A 24836-nucleotide genomic window follows, 5' to 3' on the forward strand; every position below is an offset into this window, starting at 1 on the left:
ATATGCTTCAGGTCAGTGGTTCTCAACCTTTTATGTACCAGGACCCCTTTTTGCCCTGACCTGCTGCCCCTCACTCCCAACCCGCTGCCTCCTGGTCTCAGGCCCCAGCCCCCAGTGTGTGGGATGGAGGGTGGGGCATGAGAGACCCCAAGCAGCCCCCTACAGCCTGCAGGGGAAACACCATGATTTCTCTTTTAAAGGAGGATCCATTTTTAAATTTTGTTCATATCCCTTTCATATGTTCTTGTGACCCACGGGTTGAGAAATGCTGCTTTAGGTGAACAAAAGTTACGCTTTAGTCCAAACACAAGCTGTTGGGCTTGGTGCAGGAATAGCCAGTTGAAAATTCTATGGCCTATACTATGTAGGCAGTCAGATTAGATGATCTAATGATTCTTCTAGCATCAAGCTTTGTTGTATCTATGAAGTAGTCACCATATCATTTCAAGACCTTGAAATTAGTCAGTTTACTTGGCTCTGTTTGCAAAGTTTTCTTGATATAATATGTGACTCACTGATAATGCATACTTGAGATGCGATCCATTATTTCCAAAGCCTCTCTTACATTTGTATTTGGTCAGAAAGATAAGTTGAAAACAGATAATTGATGGCTTTGGCTGATTGTTTACTAAAACATGTCAAGAAGCATACTTGCTGACTTGCAGAAGCTAATCTCCTATAGCACCTTGTTAGTTTGAGCTGTGTAAATGCATCTTAACAATCATTACCAACGTGGGCAGCAGGACATAATAAATGTAATGAAAACTGACAAAACAGAATTCTATTTCTTTATTTTATTTTAAAGTGGTTGTAATCACTCACACAAAGAAAACAATATTTTCTTCAGAGGCTCCAGAGAGTTTGAGGCTTTCAACTAAAATGCTGATTGTACAAGTGAGGGGCATGTACCCTCATTTTAGAAAAACCTTAGAATTAGTCTCATGAGGTGGCCGTAGATGTGCTGGGAGGCTGGTCCAACGCACTGTAATTACAGCGCATTGGAGTGGATTCAATTAATTGAGTCTGCTGGAGCATGCTAATTAGAGTGCTCCAGCCTGCCTCCATATCTTTTGTGTCATCATCCCCATGCTTCAAAATGGTGGTGGGGGCACTTTAACTAAAGCTCATTGGATGAACTTTAGTTAAAGTGGCCCCGCTGCCATTTTGAAGCACAGGGACGCTGATACATGAGCCGCTGCAGCACTTTAATTCGAGAGGGTCTTGGAACCACTTTAATTACAGCACCCCCCACCTGAGCACTTGTAAAAACACCCATTGTTTTTCCAATGCACTAGCTTAAGCATTGTGACTTCTTGCTTATACACCCAAGCAAAAGCAAGCATCTCCTCATATAAGCCAATAGACTTGGGATAAAGAGGGTAGTTAGTTATTAGGGCAAAAAAGATTGCTTAGTCTGGTAACAGTTACAAATGAGGGAAGATGCTACTTTATATGAAACCTAAACATGGCACTATGATAACAGTGTTTAACCTCTTCATAAAAATGTACGAAAACAAATTTACCCTTATCATGAAAAGGGGAATAGGGATGGGTGGTGCTATCCTTATGTTACAGATGGGGAAACTGAGAAAGAAAAATGAGCTCTTATCACCTGGAATGTCTGCATTCACATCTGAATCTAGTTTTAAGAACTCGTTATGTAGTTTAAATTTACACCACTCCAGGGCAGGATTGTATCTGATCTATGTTATGCAGCTCATGTGAGACGAAGGTGTAACTACTGTAGGCTACATCTTTGTGTAAACACCCCACCCACCCCAAACCCTCCCCTGGCCCGGACTGCCCTTCCCTCCACCATCTCCAGTACCCCAGATCCTTCCTAACTGCCCCCCTTCCGCTCCCTGCTTGCTTGTGACTGTCTGTCCTGGGGGAGCAAGCAGGGAAGGGTAACCTGACTGCCCAGCTGCCACTGTCACTGCTGCTCTCTGAGCTGGGCTGGGCTCAATTCAGCTTAGAGCAGCAGCTTAATGGGGGGGGGGGGAAGAGGAGGAGCCAGGCAGGCAGGTTAACCCTTCCCTGACTGCTTCCTTTGAACAGACAGCACAGTCAGCCACATGTAAGGTGGGGGTGGGGAGAGGGAGGGGGGAGGAAGCCCAGTGTTTTTTTGTATTAATTTATTTTGTATTAATTTGTGTTTAGTCCTTCTTCATAGATACCGTTACCCCACTAGTAATGCTTAACTGTGTTCTCAGATAGTAGAAACAGTTCCTGCCAGAAAAAAAAAATTGTCAACTCTAATTAGAAATGAGCACACAAGGCACTCTGTAAAGCTGCATCCAGTGGCATCCAGTGGCACACTAGAAAAACTCCACACATGGGAGGAAGATTAATGTATAAAATTTAAGGTTCATGGTAGCAAACTTACTCCCACTAAAAGAATATGTGAACTGGATATATGGGTAAGAAAGACAATGTCAAAGATATAGTTTTGTCATAGCGCTTGGAAAAAGAGCACACATTTCCAGTTTAAAATTGTGCCAATCCCTTGATGTCACTAAGATGTACTTGTTGAAGAGGCAGGGTACCAATACAATTGAGAGAGAGTTTGACAACCACTTCCGGGAATATGGCAATGTCCTGATAGAGCATTGAACATTGCTGAAAGAGCCCTCACAGTTCTGCCCATTCAAAAAGCTGCCCTCACTCTAGGGTCCCTGGCAGACATTACACTTAAGACATGATTAACCAGTTAGTAACCTGGTCACCCTTCAATGTAATTAATGGTGTGACAAAACAAAGAATGAGCCCCAAAGTTATTATACATATTAACTTTGGCTGGCTCCCATCATACCTTAAATTGCACATGTGGCTAGGCAGCAGCCGATTGGGGCTCCCAGCCTCAGGAGCGCCTGGAAGTCCTTCATTCCAATGCACTCCTGAGGCTGGGAGCACAGATCAACTGACTGCTACTCCCAGGGCACGCTGGAGTGCTTGGCTGTGCTGCACCCCTGAGCCTGGAAGTGGCAGCTGATCAGCACTCCCAGCCTTGGGGGCACATGGGAGCCCTTGACTCCAATGCACTCCTGAGGCTGGGAGCACAGATCAGCTGGCTGACTTGCTATTTGACATAATCCCAGATTCCCCCAGCACTGGCAATATGGTGCAATTTGGGATGTGATGCATGCATGTGTAGCATGGCAGGAAATGCGGTACTTAGGACTGCGCATCAGATCCCATCATGTCTTCAATTAAACATCTGCTATGGGCCTAAGGCAGAAGGTGAAAGAGGAGATGGGTATGGCATAAACATGTAGACAAAACAACAGAACAGCTATTCTTCCTGGTCTTGATAGAAAAAAAAAGTTATGATGGAGCCCTTCATTTATGTATGGTTCTAAAAGGATTAAACAAAGGTGTAAGGAAGGAAAATGTTTAACTACCTATAAAAGAAATATATGTGTTATGGATAATGCCAAAGTATTGTACAATGAATGATTTGGCAAGGGTTTTGGCAAGTGCCCATGGACAAGCAGAGAGCATGTTTGTACACATATAATACCTCGTTTGGAACATTGATGTTTAGCTTGTATTCAGTACCTGAGGCACTAGACTGAAAAATAGAACATATTTTTGATTACATAGAGCATAACAGCATCTATGTAGGTAGCATCTGGACATCAGGAAGAGCAGTAGAAGAGCATGACAGGAGACTGTGGTAACTTCAGAGAATCAGAAATGCTGGGCTACAGTTAAAAAAGTAAATTCCGTGTAGCAGAAGTAACATCCCCAAGAGAGAAGTTTACAGAGCAAGGTATACAGGGAGAGCAGAGTAAGGTTTGAAGGTGTCATCAACATGACTGCTTGCACAGATAGGAAGAGGAATAATTGGTAAACTGGGCGCCAAAATTTCTGCCTAATCTAGAACCAGAAACCTGAAAGTGCTGCTGGAAAAATAAACAACTCAAAGTGAAAGAGTCTTGCCATGTATCAGCTTCTCTGTGGCAATTGTCTATGTGCTTGCTCTTATTCATGGAAAATAAAGGCTAAACAGCAATTGCTTTTGCTAAATCCATAGGGCTTAGCTACCATAGTTTAACTTTCATGTAGCATAGCATAAGAACAGACATAGAGATAAGTTACCACAGAACAGCTGATGCTTGGTAAGGCCTTTCCTCCCTTCATATTCATTAAGTTGCTCATTTATCCATGTAGGTAGCCTTGCTTTTTTGACTGACAGATTTGCCTATACTCCAGATAATTCTCTAAATCCCTCTATCAAGAGTGACAATAGAAAAAGCTAGCAGTTTTCTTTGGACGAAAAGCTGAATGGTGGAAGCAGTAAATTCTGAATTAAAAAAAGGAGATGTGGCAAAAAAAAATCAGATTAGTCCCCCAACACTCTATATTTCTTCAAGACTGTGCCCAAATTGGAGAGAGAGTCACTGGGTTCAAAAATAAAAGGCAACATATGGGTCACACTTCTTGCTCGTTTGCAGGGTATTCATGCAAGGAACATTCAGATATACAGTTCATTCCTTCAGAAAAAAAAAGCATTGAGCTTTGCAAACCTGCTTGGATCTCATGCTTTTCAACAACTTCTGGCTGTTTTACCAGATTTCATTGGCACTGTGCAATTGCATCCAAAGTAATAAATGGAGAAGAAAATGAGCCTCCTTGGCTAGGAACAAACATTCAAAAAGCCTGAGCCTAAATTACTCGCCACCACCCCTCCCACTGCTGACAGCACTGTGGCCACCTGCAGGAGCTCACCATGCCTCTCGAGCCTCCATAGGCATGTGGCATTCATGCCTGAATTGATTCAATCTTTGCAGGTTAGTGTAACCTGGCTAGGCTGAACCAGTTTGTAACTGTACAGACATCCCCTCTGGACTGAAGAAATGCAGTCACATGCCTGCAGTGGCTCAGGCTAGAAGCTGGGGGATGCTAAAGCAGCCCTCCCTTCCCTTCCACAGTGTTGAGCGGAGGGCGGGGCATGGCCAGGCCCTGCCAGGACACTCTGATTAGGGAGGTCTGCCTGCACTGTCCCAGGCTTTCTCCTTGCTTACTGCTCAAGGGGCGAGAGTGTTGCCAGACCCCAGACCCAGGCTAGCACTTCGTGGTAAAGCAGGGATGTGCAGTGCATGCATCTGTTGATGAGACAGAGATCTTCAATCTCCCTCTCCCTGCTTCTTCATATTGTCTGCAACAAACTGACAGGCAAGCAAGCCAGCAGGATTTATCAGTGTTTATCAGCCCATCAACAAAACAAAAGCCTCTCTCATTAGTTTAAGCTCTTCTTTAACAGCTTTTTCCAAGTAGGAATGGACAAACATTACCAACTGACTTGATTAGCTCCAAAAGCCCTAAGCAGACACTGTTCTGTCCGCCTGTCCCGGTGAAATTTTAGATGCACTCACAGACGCCTCGCAGCATTAGCTAGCATACCACATGCCTAGGGTCCATGGGTCTGGGGTCTGTGCTGTGGGAGATGGGAAGGAGGGAGGAGGGGAATCCCTGCTTGAGCAGTGAGCAGCGAGGTGGGGTGGGGCATGGAGAAGCCCAAGCAAGTGCCTGTACCTGCAGTCTCTGCCAGAGCTCCAGCTAGGGAGCAGAGGGGTGGGGCCTGCCCTGCTGGGCTGGAGCAGAGAGCCTCACCAAGAGCTGCAAAGTATCTGAGATGCTGAGGGACTCTCGTTTAACTTAAACCAGGAAGGGGTCAACATTGCATAAACCGGTTTGACCCAAATCAGTTAAATCTGATAATACATTCAACCAGGTTTATCTTAAACCATTTTCAGCCATTTTGAAACTGGTTTATGTGCACTGAACTTAAGTTCTGTTACAGGTTTAAACCAGTTTCTGATCACTTAAAATGGTTTATGCACAATGTCTGTCCCTAGCCCTTATCAATAAGGTTAATATAGTACAAGAGAAATTGAAAAGCTGATTATCAAATATGTTCCTGATAATATTTTCAGTGTTGATGACAGACATGTTTTATAAACTGTTACCACATGGTTCAGTCCAAAAGATGACTGCTGCAGAAGGGATAAGAATTCCAAGAACAGCTAACTTCAGTCTTCTGTTGCAGTGCATCAGGAGCTGATAAAGTGAGACCACTAATCTTTGGCAAATCAGTTAAAACATGCAGCTTCAAGAGTGCACTTTTACTCTTAAGAAATTACCAGGCCAACTGACATGCATGGATGATGCAAGACTTGTTTAATGAATTGTTGATTCAAAATGAAACTGCTCTGCTTATTTTATTCCCCTCGATTTAAATAATATTTCAGTTTCTGCCATTGAACTGCACTGACATTCTGCAGGCCATAGATCATGTAGGCAGAGTTCTGCCAGGTGAAGTGTGTTTTTACACATGGGCAGAGTTCTGCAAGGTGAAGAACCTCTTCCAGCTTTCTAGCAGGTATTGCTTGGTTTCTGGTCTCTAAACAATGCAAAAAGAACAAAACAAATATGTTAACTAGAAATAAGGCAAAACAACAAAACCCAGGCCACTGTATGTTTAAAAAAAACACTTCCACGTGTAAAAATACACTACAGAAGCCAGCTAATGAAGTTAACTTCTCTCAGCCTCAACAATCATAAAGAATGAGGTAAAATTGATCTTAAGTGAACCTGTGAGATGATCATCAGACAAGGGTAACTCCTGAAAAAGTTCATAATGATGAAATGCTAGTAAAAACCAAGCATGAATTAATGAAGGTACCCAACACTGAGCTGTAAGAAGAACTTATGAACCAAGGATGACTGATAAATTGTGGAATACAGTCATTATCATAAAATCATAGAAAACTGGGGTTGGGAGGGACCTCACGAGGTCATCTAGTCCAACCCCCTGCTCAAAGCAGGACTATTACTGCCACAGGCATTCCAGACTAGCAAAAATTTGAAGACCTTGTTATTACAGATAAGAAATTACATACATACATAATGGATACTGAAATTGTTGAAAGCATCTGAGTGTTACAAAGGCAAGAGAAACAGCAATTGAAAGTCATGAGAACAAAGTCATTGAAGTAGCAAAGCAGCCAACCATTACTATTTCAGAAGCCATACCATGGCTTGAAAAATGATGGTGATTTGATTTTACTCATGAAGATATTCTTCTTGCAGTTTTTGGACAACTAAAGGGTGCAGGTGAATATTCAATAACAAGAGCAACCGAAAATCTTGTACAGTACAAAGTTGCTGGCTTTTTCCAATCCTAATGAAGTGCAGGATTATGGTTTGTATGGGCTGTGTGATGCATAGGCCTAGCTAATGTCAATAATCTACAATCTTTGTTGTGGTTTTCTTGTTCTGAACCATTTCAGTAAAGTAAAATAAATTAGTTCCCCTCCCCACCAACACACCCTCCCCGAAGTTCACTGCAACAGATCTACCTGTATTTTTAGTAGACCTAGCACACCTGACACATTAATGTCTGACAATGAGCCATAGTTTAGTGAGCTGAATTTAAGCCACTCAGAGTGAAGTATGGGTTTAGACATGTAGGCTTCTTGTACACGCCATGAGGGTTTAATTCAGTTTAGTTCTCCCTAAATTGAAATGGTGGGTTTTTAAAAACACCATTTCAATTTAGGGAGAATTAAACTGAACTAAACCCCTGTGGCGTGTACACAAGGGTGGGAGCCCAATCCTTACCTGCCTTTTCGGGGGCAGGAGAGGCCAGCTGCCAGCAGACCAAGTGGTCCCTGAGCTGTGCAGGGGTCCCCCAGGCAGCCCCCACCTTCTGATACCTGGCCTGGGTGGTCCTGGGGGGTGCTGCAGCTGCGGAGGGAAGCACCGGGCCCCCTGCAGCTGTAAAGGGAAGTGCCAGGCCTTTGTACAGCTCAGGCAGGCAGGCAGGCTCTGGGGATTAAAAAAAAAAAGATCAGGCTTGCCGCTGTTTTTGATTCAGTGGAGCTTGCCTGCATGGGCTGCTGCCAGATCCCCCAGCCCCTGAGCTGTGCTGGACCTGCCAAGTCCTGACCACATTGGCTTCCAGTACCCCACGCTTTGTTGCACTTCTTTGGATAGCAAACTAAAACACCTTGGAGGTGTTTTATCTTGCTATGTTTCAAAGTCATTTAAAGTGGAATACTTGGCCAGCCATGCAAACAGGAACACCATTAATATGCTGCCAAACGTGCAAACAGCTACACCATTAATGCAGTGCAAAAGGGCATTTAAGCTGCTTTAAAGGCTAATTTTGTGGTGTGTACAAAGGCCCATAAACACTAATCCCCATTGTCCACAATCCAGGGAACTAGTAGGAAATGATATCAGAATAACAGCAGATTATACTTAACTGGGTGTGCATACATGTGCAATTAACATGGAGCAATAAACTCCGGCAGTTTGCAGTAGAGTCAGCAGCTCCCAGGCACAGCATATACACATGCACATGGGACTACAGCGGTTAGAACAGAAGCAGAGCAGCCCCAGGCTGGCAGCAGGTTTAGGGGATCAGCCCCGGGCTGTTGGTGGCTGCGTTGGGTGGTGGAGGAACTGGCTGGGGCATCTCCTAATATGGGCACACATGCAATGCTTTACTAGGGAGCTAATTAGTCAACTCATTAGTAAAGCGCACATGTAGCTGCAACCACAGTGCTAAATTATAAAACAGCCTGGTTGAACATTGGTACTAACTTTAGTTTTTAAGTTGGTTATAAATATTTATAGTTGTGTTCTAACTTTTGATTCAAAAGAGAAAGTGTAGTATTTATATACTGAGCTTTCCAGAGAGCCTAGTCATGGCGAGGTGAACCAGATCCAGCAAAAATAAACCTCTTGCAAATATCTTAGTCAGCAGCACAGATTCCCAAATTACAAGACTTCTGGATTGAGTCTTTCTCTATCTCCTGCTGAAGCTGTTCCACTTCGCATTAATTATTAAATAACCCACTAAAGCAGGGGCTTCAGCCCTAGTCTTCCACATTCTAAGCAAGTGGCCCAAGTCCCAAGCAATAGTTAAATTAATTTTCTCTGCCCAGTTGTTATTTATAGGAATTGGAACAGCTGCAGCAGAAGAGAGGGAGAGAAACCCCATTCAGAATAGCTAATAGTTGTGTGGCAGGGGGACATATCCTGAGGATGTAGAAGAGATGGATTAATGCCACTGGTTTTAGGCAGCACAGGAACATGAGCCCCAATCTGACTCATCCCAGAATGACCTAAACACTAGATTCTTTGATATGCTGAGGTAGGTGAGGGTTTCTTTCTGTGGTTATGACTAAAAATCCCATCTTTGTAGAAACGAACATGTTTCTGTAGAAAGTTTTTATTTCAGCAAACCAGTATTAACTACCAATAAAACTTTCATTGCAAAATTCTTGACCCGCTCCAGTATATGCTTCCATTTTGGATCTTCATTGTTCTTATTTGGGGCATTAAAATATTGTCTCTAATAGGTTTTTGGTCAGGTTGGAAGACTTCTGTGCTTGAATCCAAGGAGACTTATGCACTGGGAATGTGGTGTATCTGGCATCTACTAGTTTAATCATATATATACATAAGTAAAGAAAGAAATAGTAGGTAGAATTTTCTGTTTCTGACACATTCTGTTTTTTATCATATTACCTTGTATTTGGTTTATAATGTAGTACCTAGTTTCCATCCCATGCCTTTAGATTACTATCCCTGGCACAAGGTCTTTAACTGGGTGAGCTCATCTATCTCACATGCATACACAGTCACATATAAGAACATTTTTTTTCCATTCCAAGAAGTAATGATTTAGTCTGACCAATATATTTATCCTTATGGTATTATTTTTTCTCATATTAATTTGTTAGTTCCCCCCTCCCTTACTGAGATGTAGTCCTATAGATATCATATTTAATCTAAATTAATTGCCTTTTAGAAGGTTTAGTTACATTTATTCCAACTTTATGATCTTTGCTGTCTTGTCAAAATTACATTTTATGAAGTGAAATATTCTAGTTTCATTTATATCTTTTTCATTTATGACTGGTTTTTTGATGCATAGTTTCTGTTAGGTACCTTGCAGTCTAATTATAACATCTTTATTTTGATAGTGCTACTTTTCACTATCATGTTGAAAAGGACCTTCATCTTCAAAGATGTTATTGAAAGCTGGGATTGGGGATGGAAGAATCAATTAATTGCATGATGTCATTGTTGTTTCTTGTACTTTCTCAATTTTATGTAGACCTAAAATTTAGGCTCTTATTCAGATAAAACATGCCTGGAATTTTAACTGCTGCAAAAAGCGTGAATCTTGCTAATGACAGTAATGACTCATCTGGTGAGAATGGTATTGTATTGACAATACAATAAGAAAAAGGGTCTGTAGTGTCTGCTGCTTTGTATACCTGACCTTGAAGAGAATTAGAACTTGCTTGTTGCAGAAGTTGAGCATCTAATGTGTTGATGCACCTGTTAGTTCTCATGTATTAAATCAGGTAGTATTCACAGTAGCCAGTGATTCCTTTGTGGATAAAATATTTTCTGTAATCTGTAATACAGCTGCAATTCATTTCTGTTAAAAAGCCCCCTAAAATGTTGAATCACCTCCATATTTGAAAATTACCTACTACTGCATTATTCACTCCCTGCCAACATACAGTGGGCTGGGGTTTGTTGTTTTGCCTTATTTCCAGTTAAAATATTTGTGGTTTTTTTTTGCATTGTTTAGAGACCATGAACCAAGCAATACCTGCTAGAAAGCTGGAAGAGGTTCTTCACCTTGCAGAACTCTGCATCGAAGTATTGCAGCAAAATGAAGAGCATCATTCAGAGGTGAGGCTAGAGCTGTATTCGCTTTAGATAATGGTTCATACCTACATTGTTTCCCTATGATGTGAAGCAATTCTGTCAAGAAATATCGTAGCTTTAGTTTCTTGACATATGTTCAAGGCAGTTCACATTTACAGAGCAATAAGAATTTTGAAGCTTATGGAAAGTGAAGTGAAATAAACCTCTACTTGAATTCCCTTGAATAAGCTGAGGATTTAGAAATTAGAATTAAAGAGCATAAAATGGAGAGGGGGGTATTTGTGCCAGAGGTGATGAAATGGTTTGGAAAACATTCATAGCCTTATACAGTTGTTCCTTCCAACTTCTCACCCCTCGATCAAGCTGGAAAAGAAAAACAACTTTGAACCTTATCTTTTATTGCGCCTTGTACCTGTTGATTTTAACTTTAAAAATAATGACCAGTAAAATTCACATTATTTCTACACTTCTCTTGACTCTCTGAAGAATGGTGCCTATATAAGTTGTCCTTTTTAAAATGTCATTTTAACACAGAAGAGGTAAAATGGAGCAATTTAATATTTTTTAATTTACTCGCGAGACGTTTTTTCCCTGGTATGTAAACTAAAATAGACTTTACAATAATAGCACCTTTATATAAATGTATTACAAAAAATAAACAATATCATATACACGTAAAAGCATAGTATTACCATTTAATATAGAGGTCTAGTTTTGTAAGATGCAGGAAATTACTTTAAAAGACATTCTTAAAGAAATTCAAGAATAATTGGGGGGGGAAGGGGCAGAAATTATGCAGAGATAAATCAAGATTTAGTGTGTGTGTGTGTATGTGTATATAGTTATAAATATGATCATTCAAAACATCTGCTTTTAGCTCACACGGTGGAATCTAGTTTTTTAGCTTACATCTGTCATGTGTGAACTTGTTATGGTTATTTTATTTTATACTGAAAAACAGCTGCTTCAATAATTTGAAATAAATTCCCAGGAGATTTTATTCCACACTAGTATTGCCACTGTGTTACACTGTAAATTATTTCTTAATAAAAGTATACATGCTTTTTCTTTGTCTTTTGAGAACGTGCATTGATGTTTTTACATGTCAAATGTTCTTACAAAGTTATCTGATAAAATACCAATATACAAGTAAAGCCCATTGTTTAAAAATTTCATTATGTATTACTTAAATATAGTTTATAGGTAACATTTTAAAGAAATGTGTATGTCTTTAATCTGTCTATATGAAAATTAGTTCAGGAGCCTCAATCAGGTTAAAGGGGTTTTTTTGTTTGTCTATTTGTTTGGTTTCTTGCATAGTTTTCCCCTTCTTTGTTTCCAGCATGAAATCTAGTCTACTGATACTCATGAAATAATCAAACATACAAGATTAAAATGCAGGTGAAACAAAGAACAGAACAGTATATAATGTGTAGCCCTACTCCTGTGTGTAAATCCAAGGGTCAAAACATTGAAGAAATGATTGATATATGATATATGATACAGTGAAGAGAAATGATTAGTAGCCTCTCAAAGAGTGATTTTAAGAGGTTTTTTTAATATTTTAACTTTCCTTTTGTTCCTCAACACTTCCAAAATTTCTGGATTCCCACAGGCAAGAGAGGTATGTAATTAATTACAAACAAGGCACCACTGGTTTTTCTTTGTTTGTTTTTTGTTTTGTTGACTTTTGGGGGGGGGGCGTTACCATTTGTACCATGGAGCTGTTACTGTCTTGAACATGTGGTGTAAATTGTTCTTATTGCTTCTGGTTTTATTTTGCCACATTGGTACTTCCTACAAGTATTTAAGAACTTCATATGTTCTTTAATTGGGTCAGATGTTTTTGTTCTTTTAGGATATCTAAGACTAATCAGTAAATAAATTTAACTTGTTGCCATATAATGCATTTTGATGAAACAACATCTTAGCTATTGTATCTTTTCACCCTTCTTCTCACTTGCTCGCTAATTCCTGACAGATAATTCTTGGGAGTTCAAAAAAATTTGTCATTTGCAAATGGATATTAATTGGAGGAGGACTGTGGTCTGGACCTTTTGGGTTTTGGCCATCTCTTGTGAAAATAATTTTGTTTACTTCAAAAGGCTACCTGCCAGTGCCCACCAGTGCTTGATTTTTAACTTTCATGCTTTTGCTTCTATTTGCAGTAGGTCATTGATTTTAACTGGATTTGTGAGAGCTCAGCACCTTTGTGGATCAGAATCTGGGAGTCCCATGTTGGTACCTCAAAAATAGAGGTGTTCAGAATTAGGAGGCCGCTTCTGAAAATGTCAATCTACTTTAAAACTTATTTTAGGTGACTTTTTTAGCATCCGATGATTTCCAGGACACTGAATAGAATAGTTTTGGCAGTTAGATTGATTTTCATATAAATTCTAAACTTTGAGTTTAGAACTCTGAAAAATTATCTGCTTTCATCTTCAGCACCAGTACATTCCTTCATATTTCTCACCCTGATATAACAGCCAACTACAATATGTATCATTATTTTACTCCTCCAAGTACAGAAATGTAAACACAGGTAAAAGGACAGGATGTGGGTTTGAAGAAGCTTCAAACTTTGCCTGAACACAGAGCTTTTCTACAAATTTCCTGACTGTTCTTCTGAAGTAAAACCAAATAAAGCACAGAGATTATATTCATGAAAGATGCACAGTGCAAAATGCCATTTGATTAATACAAATTGGTATTGTAAATTAGGGATTATTGAACCTCCAAAAATGTAGCTATAAAATGTATTAAAGAAAAATTGTATTAATTCATGGTCTCTCTTCAGGACAAACTAAGAATTAAAAAAGAGGATTCTGCAATCATAAATACAGATTGCAGGGGTTATTAATTTTATCTAGTATTTGAAATGTAAAACAATCTATTATGATAAAAAAGTGAGGACAAAAAGTGTTTCTATATTTCTTGGTGCATAGAGTATTTGTGAAATATAAGGGTAATTTGTATTGCATTAGCATTTAATTGAACTAACATACGAGTAATTGTCCAAAGAATGCTTCAGGGTTTCAGTTGGAGGGGGTTTTGTTTGTTTTTCTTCCTCTCTCTGCCTGGCAAAAACAGTTACCTTCAATGGAATTATATTCATTTTTTAAAAATTATTTACTATACTCATTTTTCAGAGACCTACTTGCTGCTTTTTCTTTTTTTACATTTGTGACAGTGATTTTTATCTTTCAGAGTTCAGATTATTTGGATTATTTCTGATACTTCTCAAAATGCATTGATATTTGTTTCACATGCAATGCATATCAACTCTGTATAATAAAAGATATAAGAATATATGACATCCACAGTTTACCCTTGCACCACTGTACTAATTTATTTGGGGATTATGTTTACTAATTTCTTTTTTTCATTTTATAGGCATTTGCTTGGTGGCCAGATTTATTGGCTGAGCATGCAGAGAAATTTTTGTCCCTTTTCTCTGTTGATATGGATTCGGTATTGGAGGCACAACCACAAGATTCCTGGGACAGTTTTCCACTTTTTCAGTTGCTAAATAACTTCTTAAGAAATGACAGTAAGATCCAGAAGTTTCTTTCCTTGTTTTATAGAAATCTTTTTTTTTTTTAATTCTAAATTCTATAATTTACAGAACAAAGCAGAAATAATAATGTCCTCTTTACTCAGCTTGCTTCTGTGCTGAGTTTCTCTGGAATGAAGCTGTTGCTCATCTTTCTGCCACTCAGGTCTTTCCTATAGCTAAACCCTTCTGGATATTGCCCCAGCTGTTCAACTCTAAACTCATCACAATAAATATTTGATATTTTGTTATTACTGTGTTATATTTAAATAGGTCTGTCTGTATTTACACTCATGCTAAGCATTCATTTAAGTAACTGCTTTAATGATAATTATATTTATAATGGCAATGAAGACTCAGCATTAACTGGAGTAAAGCATATAGGCAAAATAAATGTCTGTTTTTTTTAAACATTGTTCTGTGCCATAATTTGGACTTCATGATTACAAAACAGTGTTTTAACTTTGCTTTGGCTTTGGCCAATTTTAAAATATCTAGCATACAGCACTTACATTTTACTATTCTTTTTTGTTAATGATTTTACTCGAGAAATAGCAGAAAATATCAGTGAAACTCATGAACATTAGTTGAGTTAAATTTAAAAGCATAAGCTGCACTATAATGTGCAGGCAGATTTTTAAAAGCATTTTAAGGCAATATACATAGAGTTCACTATACGTGGATTTACTATATTTGCTGCTCATTCTTGATAAGAGAAAAATAAAATGATCTATTGTTCTTCAGGTTTTTTTGAAAAAGCAAATGCTGTTATGTTTCATGTCTCAATTAATTCCAAGCTTTTCTACTTTTATTACAAAAGATTTATATGCACTGGAAACCATTTTTTTTATTCTTTTCTTCAAAACCATTCCAAAGATAATCTTCTTTGCTAGTTTCAGTTGTTGTTAAGTATAGAAAACAGCATGACCAGAGGGACTGGAACTAAGATACAGTGACTTTGACTCCAAGATCAGAGGTGCTGTAACTTATATTGCTTATAATTGAATTTCATCAGTTAGTGAGTGCTTGTGCAAAATCAGGAGTTACATATCACTTAATGCAGTTCCTACTGAAGAAGTATCCACATCACAAGAAGCAGTAAATAGCAACAGTGTAGTTACTACCACCTTTGAAGGGAAATTGCTCTGCAGGCAAAGGCTGGATAAACATGAATATTGAACTGTCCTCTCAGCCATAGAACTAGTCATCCTAGCCCAGGTTGAGAAGCATTGGTAATATAGAGTCATATAGGAACCTGTTTGCCTCTGGTGTTATGTGTTCTGTTAGTGCCCCTTATTATCAATCTCTTACCACGAGCACTTAATTGTGTTTTCATTAATTGGCACAGTGCAATGCCACACTCTTGATATATAATTGTCTTGTTTACATAGTTTTCTAAGTGAGAGAAGGTGCATGGGTTTTATTACTATTGTCTTATTTTTGTTTGTGTTCTGTGATTGGTGCTGGAAATTGTTCCTTTGGAGCTCCCTAGGAAAAGTGCATTTTAGACAGCACAAACTTCCTACATGTGCCCCACCTATATGCTTAACTGTTAGCTTTTATGAGATGCTTGAAAGGGCGTGAAAAAGTTCTTTGTGTCCATTCCGTCCTGAGTGTCTGCGCTGAAATTGCCAATGAGAATGATAATTGCAATGTTGGCATTTGTGTTGTGGAATATTAAGGTTTGGGCAGGGGTGGGAACAGGATTTTTTGTTCTGTTTTGTTTTTAATTTAACCAGCGGCAACTATTAATTTGATATTAGGCAATACTCAAGACCCTTAGACCTAGAGAACTGAACTGTATTGCAGCAATAAGGGTGTTGGTCTTCAGGGTTAGGGACACAAGTTACACATAAACCAGTATAAGTGATCAGAAACTAGTTTAAATCTGTAGCACAACAGAAATTCAGTGCACATAAACCATTACAAAATGGCTGAAACCAGTTTAAGATAAACCTGGATGGATGTAGTATCAGACTTAACTGATTTAGGTTAAATCAGTTTATTGAACTTCTGTCCCAGATCCCCTCCAGATTCAAGTTAACTCACAGTTCCCCAACATCCCAGAATGCTTTGCACCTCTACCACAACCCCCCTCCCTCCCCCATATCCCCCAGAGCGGACGAATTACCTTTGACCAAGGTGTCTGCTGTCTGCTCCAGCTGAGCAGGGAGGCGTGCTCTAGCATCCCTCAGCTTCTGGCCTGAGCTACTGCAGGCATGTGACTGCATTTCCAGAATCAAAAGTGAATGTCTGTTCACTTGTTTATCAGTTCAGTCTATGCAGCTTAGACTGACCTGCAAAGATTGAATCAATTCAGCCTTGGGCTTTTTGACTGTCTGTCCTTAGTCCGAAAGATTTTATGACACCACCATTTTAACTACCCCTTTTATTGCACATTCTGGGCTTCGTTGTCTATTGATTTCCAAACTAACACAGGCAATACAAACATACTTGCTCCATACTTAGGTAAGAATATACTGTTAGTAGGCTACTGCTTTCTTTTTCTTCTCTGAGATTAAATGGATAATTACTCTAAATGATTACTAAGGAAACAATCTCAGGAAAGGCTTTTTATTAAAACAGGGGGAAATGTGTTTTCATAATGAAGCAATTATCAGCAGGGTTGTAAAATGTTACCAAAAGAGAAAGAAGCAATAACTATAAAAAGTAAGTGTCACACCTATATACTATTTTCCATAATTCCCCTAATTGCAATACATATAGAAAGTGACCATTTCTAATAAGTGAAACCCATCTGGAAAATTGTACAGATCAGGGTTTTTTTCAACACTGTTGAAAAGCAATCCTTGAAACTAGTCACCTTTTAATCGGTGAATATGCTAGCAAGTGGCAAGTGACCATTCTATCAAGAACCGATTCCCAAGTGAAACATACCACAGTGCTTATTCTTTAATTAACACCCCTTTCACATTGCTAGTACATTAAAGCCATCAGAAAGAACACCTCATGCTTATACAATCGATGTAACAGAGTCTTCCTAAATGGAATAAATGTTCTGGCTTTATACTAAGTGAAAACCTGTTCTCAAAGACTTTTACCTTTATAAAGATAGGCTCATAAAAATCTAAAAAGGGAAAAACAGGAATGTGGTCTCATGAGGATAAAAAGGCTAGTGTTAATAATTAACAAGGAGAGTGAAGTGGAGTCAAATTAGCCATAATAGAGCCCAGAGTGACTGGCAAAGTCACCTCTCATTATCAAAAAACTCATTAGGAAATGAAGAGGTGGAAATCCCACTGGGTTATTCTCACACTGAGGCTATATCAGAGATTACTTTTCAGATTTCTTTCAAATGAAGAACTGTTAGGTCACCATATTGCATATTAGGTTAATCTTCAACCTTTGAAATTTGGAGGACTGACACCTGCGTGTTATTCTATCTCAAGAGCCTTAAATGAGCTCTAAATCTGAGATGCAGGAATCAGTTTTCATATAAACCTGACATGAGTGAACTGCCAACAATATAGAAATAATCTAACTAATATTGAATGCATTTAAGTAAATCTTTATGTGAGATTATTTTCATAAATATCTCAAAAATTTAGTGCTAGAAAGAATGCAGAATAATGAGAATTCATAATTTTTATCAATGTGTTTTGTTTTATTCTAAAACCATTAGACATTTTTTGAGTTTCTTTTATAGAATGCAAGGCATTATACTAGATTAAAGCAAAATGCATCCAAGCACAGCTTCCATTAACTCAGCAGTAAGCAGGAAAGAAAAGATTGACCTGTATAGTACACAGTTTTCCATTGTGTTAAAGAAGACCAAATTGCATTTTATCTTAATGTTTTGCATGTGAACAATAGGTAGCAGATTATATTTTTGGACTAACTCTTGTACTAGATAAGCAGGATTCAGTCTTCAGTGGCATTCAGTAAAGCACAGGGCACAGCTGACAAGGAGGGCTGTAAAGGAGCAATTTGCAAGTCCCCGGTCCTAGAACCAAACGTGTGCCAGTGTCTGCTACTTCAGAGCAGCTTCAAGTCAGCTCCAGAGTACTTTGGCTGGTTTATGGCCCAACATTTGAGCTATGGATAGCTAAAGCACAATGACACTCTGGAGTGTCCTCAGTCATGCATGCCAGGAATCTGAACAAAAGTGGTCTAGTAGCCAAGTACATTAACTTTCACACCACCCAGAGATATTTTTCTCCTGTGGGAATCTCCTTTTGGTCAGCTTTTCTTCCGCTTCCCCCTGTTTACTATTGTTGTTTTAGCAGCAGCCTTCTTTTGCAGCTCTTGTTTTTGGGGCGGTCATTTTACACCTGTCTATCTGATTTCATATTTTCATTTACAGCCTATATTTTCTCTGTTGGCTGCACATAGCACAACTTCTCCCACACTCTAGGTCATGATTTTTTTTTTTATTTTTTTTTTTTGCTTCACTAAATTATTTTGGGGATATCATTTATATGAAGCAAAATATCTAAAATAAAGTTGCAATATATTGGTATGTACAGGTCTTCAGTTTAGTTGAGTGATTTATTGTTACAAAGGTACAAGAGAAGACTTAGTATAAAAAGATAATACAATCTTCTGAGAAGACAGATAGTATAACTGTATCTAGCAAACTGTATTGGAAATGGATCAAGAAAGATCAATTGCCGTATAATTAACCTGGCATAGTATGTTTTCTGGAGATACCACAGAACTGGCTTTCATTCTGTATATGTTGAAGTAAAATGGAAAAGATACCTGAGCAGAGCAAAGTCATTATGCATCATAACATTTTGGTATTTTGATCAAAATGCTTTTTTATTATTATTATTTTTGCCTTTCTTATTATTATTATGTAGATCTACTAGTATTACATTTAAAATGGCTAATGCATGTGAAAATTCAATAGAAAAGATGGAGCATGAAGCAAAACCTGTGGTAGCTTTCTTTATCATATTTACTTGCATACCACATGCCATTTTTGCCTCAGTAGTGACAGTCAGGTACCTTGTGGTCAGGATGTCCTGCAGTCAGGATTCAGTTAACGCTAAAGAAAAAAAATCTTCATTTTGCCTTCCAAAAACAGGATGCTTTTCTTATTTGGGGACATGTGATATATGAGAAGATATGGTAATTTTTGCAGCATTTTATCTTTGCAGCAAAAAATTGTGAGGTTAGTCCTCGGTTCATGAGTAATTACTTTCTGTATTTTTAAACTTGAGCTAAAATAGTATTTACAAAAAAGAAGAGAGTTGAAAAAATTACCTTGTATAGTTGGACACATGTATTTTACCTTTTTTTTTTTTTTTTTTTTTTTAAGACCACAAAGTAGCAAAAGATAGAAGGAGGTTGACATTTTGTATGGAGAGAGGTGCATATTTCACAGATGTCTTTCAGAGGTCTGATAAATTAAATTAAACAAAATGGAAAGATTTGCAAAATGTGCTTTTCATATCTGCACTTGAGTCTGTAACACAATGTCTTAATAAACTGCTAGTTTCTATTGGTTCTACATAAAGAATCACAGGGTTGGAAGGAACCTCAAGTCATCTAGTCCAATGTCCTGAGCAAATGCAGGATTCACTTAGCCCAAGCCTATCTGAGATAGATGCCTATAAAGTCTCTTCTTTAAAATCTCCAGTGAAGGAGATTCCACTGCAATCCTAGGTAGCTTGTTCTATTGCCCTGCTATTATTACAATTAGGAATTCTTTTCCTGAGATTTGATCTAAATCTACTTTGCTTTAGTTTAATATTGTCTTATGGCCTGCATGCTCTGGCAAAGGAGAAAAATGTTTTTCCATCTTCATTTATAGTACCCTGTGTCCTTTTTTTTCCTTCTATGATTCCACATGAAGTGTCATTGGAAGAATTTTTCCTGTTTAAGCCCAGATTTAGCACATTTTTTATAAGTTTCTCCCTCTTTCTGCTTATTCCAGTCATACTGTAAGAGTATGCTTGAATCTTCATTGCTATCATATGCATGGTTACCTGTCATTGTCCCGCATATATATTGTCGGGATCACACTGAGGATTTCACTGCACTCCATATCTCTGCATTTGAAGTTTTTAGAGTACCTGAGGATCTGAGCAGATGTTGTGCTTTGCTTTAGTTTGTTATGTCCATCTTATTTTTCCATCCACATCAATAATGAGTCATATTAGACAGAAGAGTTGCTATAGGATGCAGTTTATTTTCTGCTGCTACTTATACAGGTGATCCACATTTTGAGTTTAGTGCATTAAGAAATCCTTGAACGAATCTCTCTTGATGTAGGATGATGTGAGGGATAGCCTCTGCTACCAAAGGTTGCCTGCCTCAAACTGAAGTAAATGTTGGGGCATGGGCATTTGTAAAATTGAAATAACTTGTCTTATCTTTCAGTGACTTTCCTTCCCCAGGACCCTCTCTGCTCTGATGCTTCATTTACTTTCATCTGCATCACTCTTCTTTCTGGCATCACTCACTGTACAGTTGCTTGGCATTATTGCTGCACTGCTTTGTGACACAGGCACTTTCCCAGATTAGTATGTTATAAGGTTAATTCAGATGGCCTCTAGGAAAGCAAGTACTCTCCATAAAGTGTTGCTCAGTAAAAACATTTGTAAAGCTGCTCTGACTAAACCTTAGTACACCAATTGACAGTGTGACAGCAGCTAACTTAGAAAAGGCAATGTGTTGAGGGCTTACTTCTTGAAATGTCTTGCTATCATGGCTGCTATTGTTTAAAGGAATCATTTGGATAAAAATCTGCCTCACATAATGGAATGTTCTTGCTACACAATTTGGTAGGATGGAGAAAGCTCAAACTCCAGTATCTCAGGCTTGTTTTTTTCAAAAGGAGTTATTGATAATGTACAATGGTCTGTGTGACTGTGAGTGGAATTCACATTGGCATAAGGACATCTGTATGAAAAAGGTGTACATTTACATAGAAAAGTCTATTGATTCAAATATGCTTTCAGTGCACTCTTTAAAGCTCTCTGCTTGAGGAAACCATGATCTGGGACACAGAACTAGGAACTCCTGACTCCCCAGCTGCACGTACCCCACACCATGAAGCAATGCTTGCAGCTAGGGAGCAAGGAGCTCCCAGCTCCCTAGGTGCTGCTTTCATGAATGACCTGGAAACTTTAAAGAAAACAAATGTGCAGTTAGGGCTTCCAACATGCCCACTTTTAAAGGTCCAGAGCATAGTGAGCCTGAGATTAGGGAGATGCTCGCTGATATTGGGCACATGGCACCCCCACATCTATCTTTGGGGATCAGGTAGAGTTGCTAGGTCCAGGACCCAATGCTGTCACCAGCCCAGTACAACTGATTGGGTAGGTTATTGCTGTGTCCTGAACCATAGAGCTGCTCCATGCTCAACTGAGCATTGAGATCTGTCATGGGTCAGCCTCTACTTGAAGAGAAAAAAGGTGGGCACATTCAAGCATAGGAGAATGCAAAGATTGTAAAATTTCTCCTAGGAGAAATTTTCCTAGGAGAAATTTTACAATCTTTGCATTCTCCTATGCCTGAAGAAGGGTGAGTGTGCCCGAAAGCTTGCAAATAAAGATTTTTATTTTTTTTTGCAAATATCTAGATGGTCTAATAAAAGATACCACCTCTGCCAAAAGTTCCAATTCCTTTTGCCTGCGGACCAATATGGCTACAACCTGTATCACCCTTCTAGATAAGATTTGTATGGTGGTAGAGGCAAGTTAAAATTTGTGGCATTATTTTAGACAATTTCCTTTCCTTGCAAAGCTGAATATCAGCATAGTATGACCATTTTTTTCAGTTGTTCAATTTTTACTGGTTGTGCTGCTTTTAATTCCATTCTGGCTTCTCGATAGTAACACATGCCCTCCTGCCCATGAGACTTTATTATTGTAATTCCCTCTGAGCAGAGCTTACAGTAGGGCATCTCTACAGCTTGTTCAGAAAGCAATAGCATGCTTGCTCACCTCTTCAAGCACCTGTGATTATAGTATGCCAGTCCTGCATTGTCTTCAATGACTGCCTGTAAAGTGACATGTTGACTTCAGAAAAACTTGACAGTGCCAGCTTTAAGTTCTTAACAGTGTAGGGTTTGAAACTGCCTCCTTTCTAATCATAAGCTGATACTCCTCTTCTCCTTGTCTCTTAGGCTAGGGGTATTCAAGTCTTTGCTGGGGTGGTCCTTGGGCTTGGAACACTGAATTTCTATGTATGTACACACCTTTGTGCTAAGGATCAATCCCTTTATTCCATAATATTATTGACTACTATTTTGCTAATTTTACAAGATATTAAAACAAAAAGCTTCCACTCTTTTTTAAAGTCCTATTAAAAAAAGAAATGCTTAATGTACAAATACTTATGGCAAAATAACCTTATTAAAACTTTTCATATCGCTTTGCAAAAAGGTGAATACAAGGGTGGTTAATAGCATCTCTTTCTAATGAAAATAATGCTTGGCTTCAGATAATTACTTTGTTATAACAATATTATGCCTAAACCCTCAGCAGTCCCTGGTGTTACTGACATCAGTGGATGAAACTAGGGCCTTCTCTATACCTGTTAATCATGTCTTAAATTGTGACCCACCTACATGTTCAGCCAATTAATTGCATGATAAAACAAGCAATAACCTACATAGCTGTTCCACAAAAATGTGCATCTTGGTAGCTTGTTCTAATCATGCCATTAATTGAATGTGTGACCAAGTGCTCCCCTGTGGCTGGGAGCCCCATCAATTGAGGGGCTCCCAGCCATGGGGGTGCACCACCCACTGCCGGCCCCACATTTGACAAGGTTCACAGTGGTGGCAGTGTTGTCAGCTATGGGACTTGCAGCAGGGAGAACACTGCCTCCCCCCCTGCAAGCCTCCTCAGGGGCAGTGGGAGCAGCTTTGTTGGCTGCAGAGATCATAGGAGGGCCAGCAGGGAGAACACCGCTGTTGCTGCCACTCTGCGGCTGCTGCTGCCGCCACTAGCCTCATAAGATACAGGAATTGCAGCGTTCTCCCCACTGCCCCTGCTATGAGCCCTGTCCCTCTACAAACCTGCTGAGTCCCATCAACTGCATGGGAGCAGATGCAGGGGTAACCTGGGATTGTGTGGATTGCTCATTAGATCCCATTTCACCTTTACCTGTATGTGTAGAAGGGCCCTAGGACATAGTGAAAATGTTTCCCGAACAGTTTCCATGTCTTCCAGATACACTGCATGGCTTAAGCCTTTCCCAGGAATAAAGACAATGGAGGGAGGGGGTCTGTGGTCTGTGCTGATTGTTTTTTGTATATATATAATATATATTAATGTAAACATTTGAAAGGTGCTAATGCTGTGATTCTAGATAAGGGAATACTTGGGGATACTCCATATAGAAGGAGAAAGAACATACTCACAAATAAAAAACATAAAAATAAGAGACAATGAAAGAAACAAAAGCCACTTTTTTGTACTGGAGTAGAGGAGGTTGTATTTTGATGCAGTTTTTGAACCATTAAAAATATTCTTCAAGTCAAGCTGTGTGCGTGATATTCATAGATACCATCCTCTCTCAGACATTAGCCACAGTTGTGTTTGCAGGATCTGTCTATTTGTACAGAGCTATTCTTGATTGTGGCTTTAGGACGTTTATGTAAGATAATTAAAGAGTAATGACTGGATATTTCTTCATGACTAGTAGGATATATATCTTGCATTGTTTTGGTCATTAAACTAGTATCTAAATATTCTGCTAGAGCAAGCTAATTACTAAGCCCCAATTCAGTGAAACTGTTAAGCATTTTCTTAAAGGTAAGAATGCTCTGATGTATAGGTCTGAGTATTATAATAGTGAAATTTAAGCACATGCTTAAATGCTTTGTTTAATCATGGCCCAATTCTGTACTTGCCTAGTGCATTCAGTTAGTTATTTATAAGCAAAGAGTCTGATAGTAAGTCCATTGCAGAGAAGGGGTCATGCTATCTATCACTGCCCTTAGAACTATTTATGTACTGGAATGTTTTAGGAAATTATTTTTGCTATATTAACTGAATGGATCACAGCTTGATGAATAAATGAGGACTATTTCTGTTTGTTTTTTAAAGTATTTTTGTGCAATGGAAAGTTTCACAAGCACTTGCAAGAAATTTTTGTTCCCCTGGTCATCCGCTACATTGATCTCATGGAATCATCTATCGCTCAGTCCATTCACAGAGGTCTTGAACAAGAATCGTGGCAACCTGTCAAGTAAGTGTTTCCTTGAAGGTCTAACCCACATGGCTTTATCTTTCTGTCCGATCTGGTTTTGCTCCCCTGTTGTCCTAAAAATTCTATTTTTATTGTGTTCCTACATTGTTTTCTTCACAGGAGCATCACCAACAGTCTTCCCAATGTAGCTCTTCCAAAAGTTCCAAGTTTGCCTCTTAATCTTCCACAGATTCCTAGTTTTTCTACACCAACTTGGATGGCTTCTTTATATGATTCCACGTGTGTATTCTTCACTAATTTTCTGACCGTATGTCAGCTCTGCATGGCCTTGCTAATGTTCTGTACAGTTAAATTTCGATTGCATGGTGTTTATGATCACTTAGTTGAATATTATAGTTGTTCAGCTGTGAGCAAGCATGGAATGTCTGTGAGTTGTGTTTTTAGTGTATAA

At 38.9% G+C, this 24836-nt stretch overlaps 1 protein-coding gene across 8 annotated transcripts in view; it reads left to right on the forward strand.

The window, feature by feature from the left end:
• CADPS2 (calcium dependent secretion activator 2) overlaps positions 1 to 24836 on the forward strand; it is a 630383-nt gene that overhangs the window by 543142 nt on the left and 62405 nt on the right. For 6 of the 8 annotated variants that reach the window (XM_059725932.1, XM_059725931.1, XM_059725930.1 and 3 more), the window contains 4 exons: positions 10622 to 10725; positions 14095 to 14251; positions 24283 to 24424; positions 24545 to 24664. In XM_059725932.1, coding sequence (XP_059581915.1) covers positions 10622 to 10725; positions 14095 to 14251; positions 24283 to 24424; positions 24545 to 24664 — 523 coding nt within the window. The remainder of the gene's footprint in view (positions 1 to 10621; positions 10726 to 14094; positions 14252 to 24282; positions 24425 to 24544; positions 24665 to 24836) is intronic. The other 2 variants (XM_059725933.1, XM_014601057.3) reach the window with 1 other exon arrangement.

The sequence above is a fragment of the Alligator mississippiensis genome, chromosome 4, assembly GCF_030867095.1.
Source record: "Alligator mississippiensis isolate rAllMis1 chromosome 4, rAllMis1, whole genome shotgun sequence".
Lineage (NCBI taxonomy): Eukaryota > Metazoa > Chordata > Crocodylia > Alligatoridae > Alligator > Alligator mississippiensis.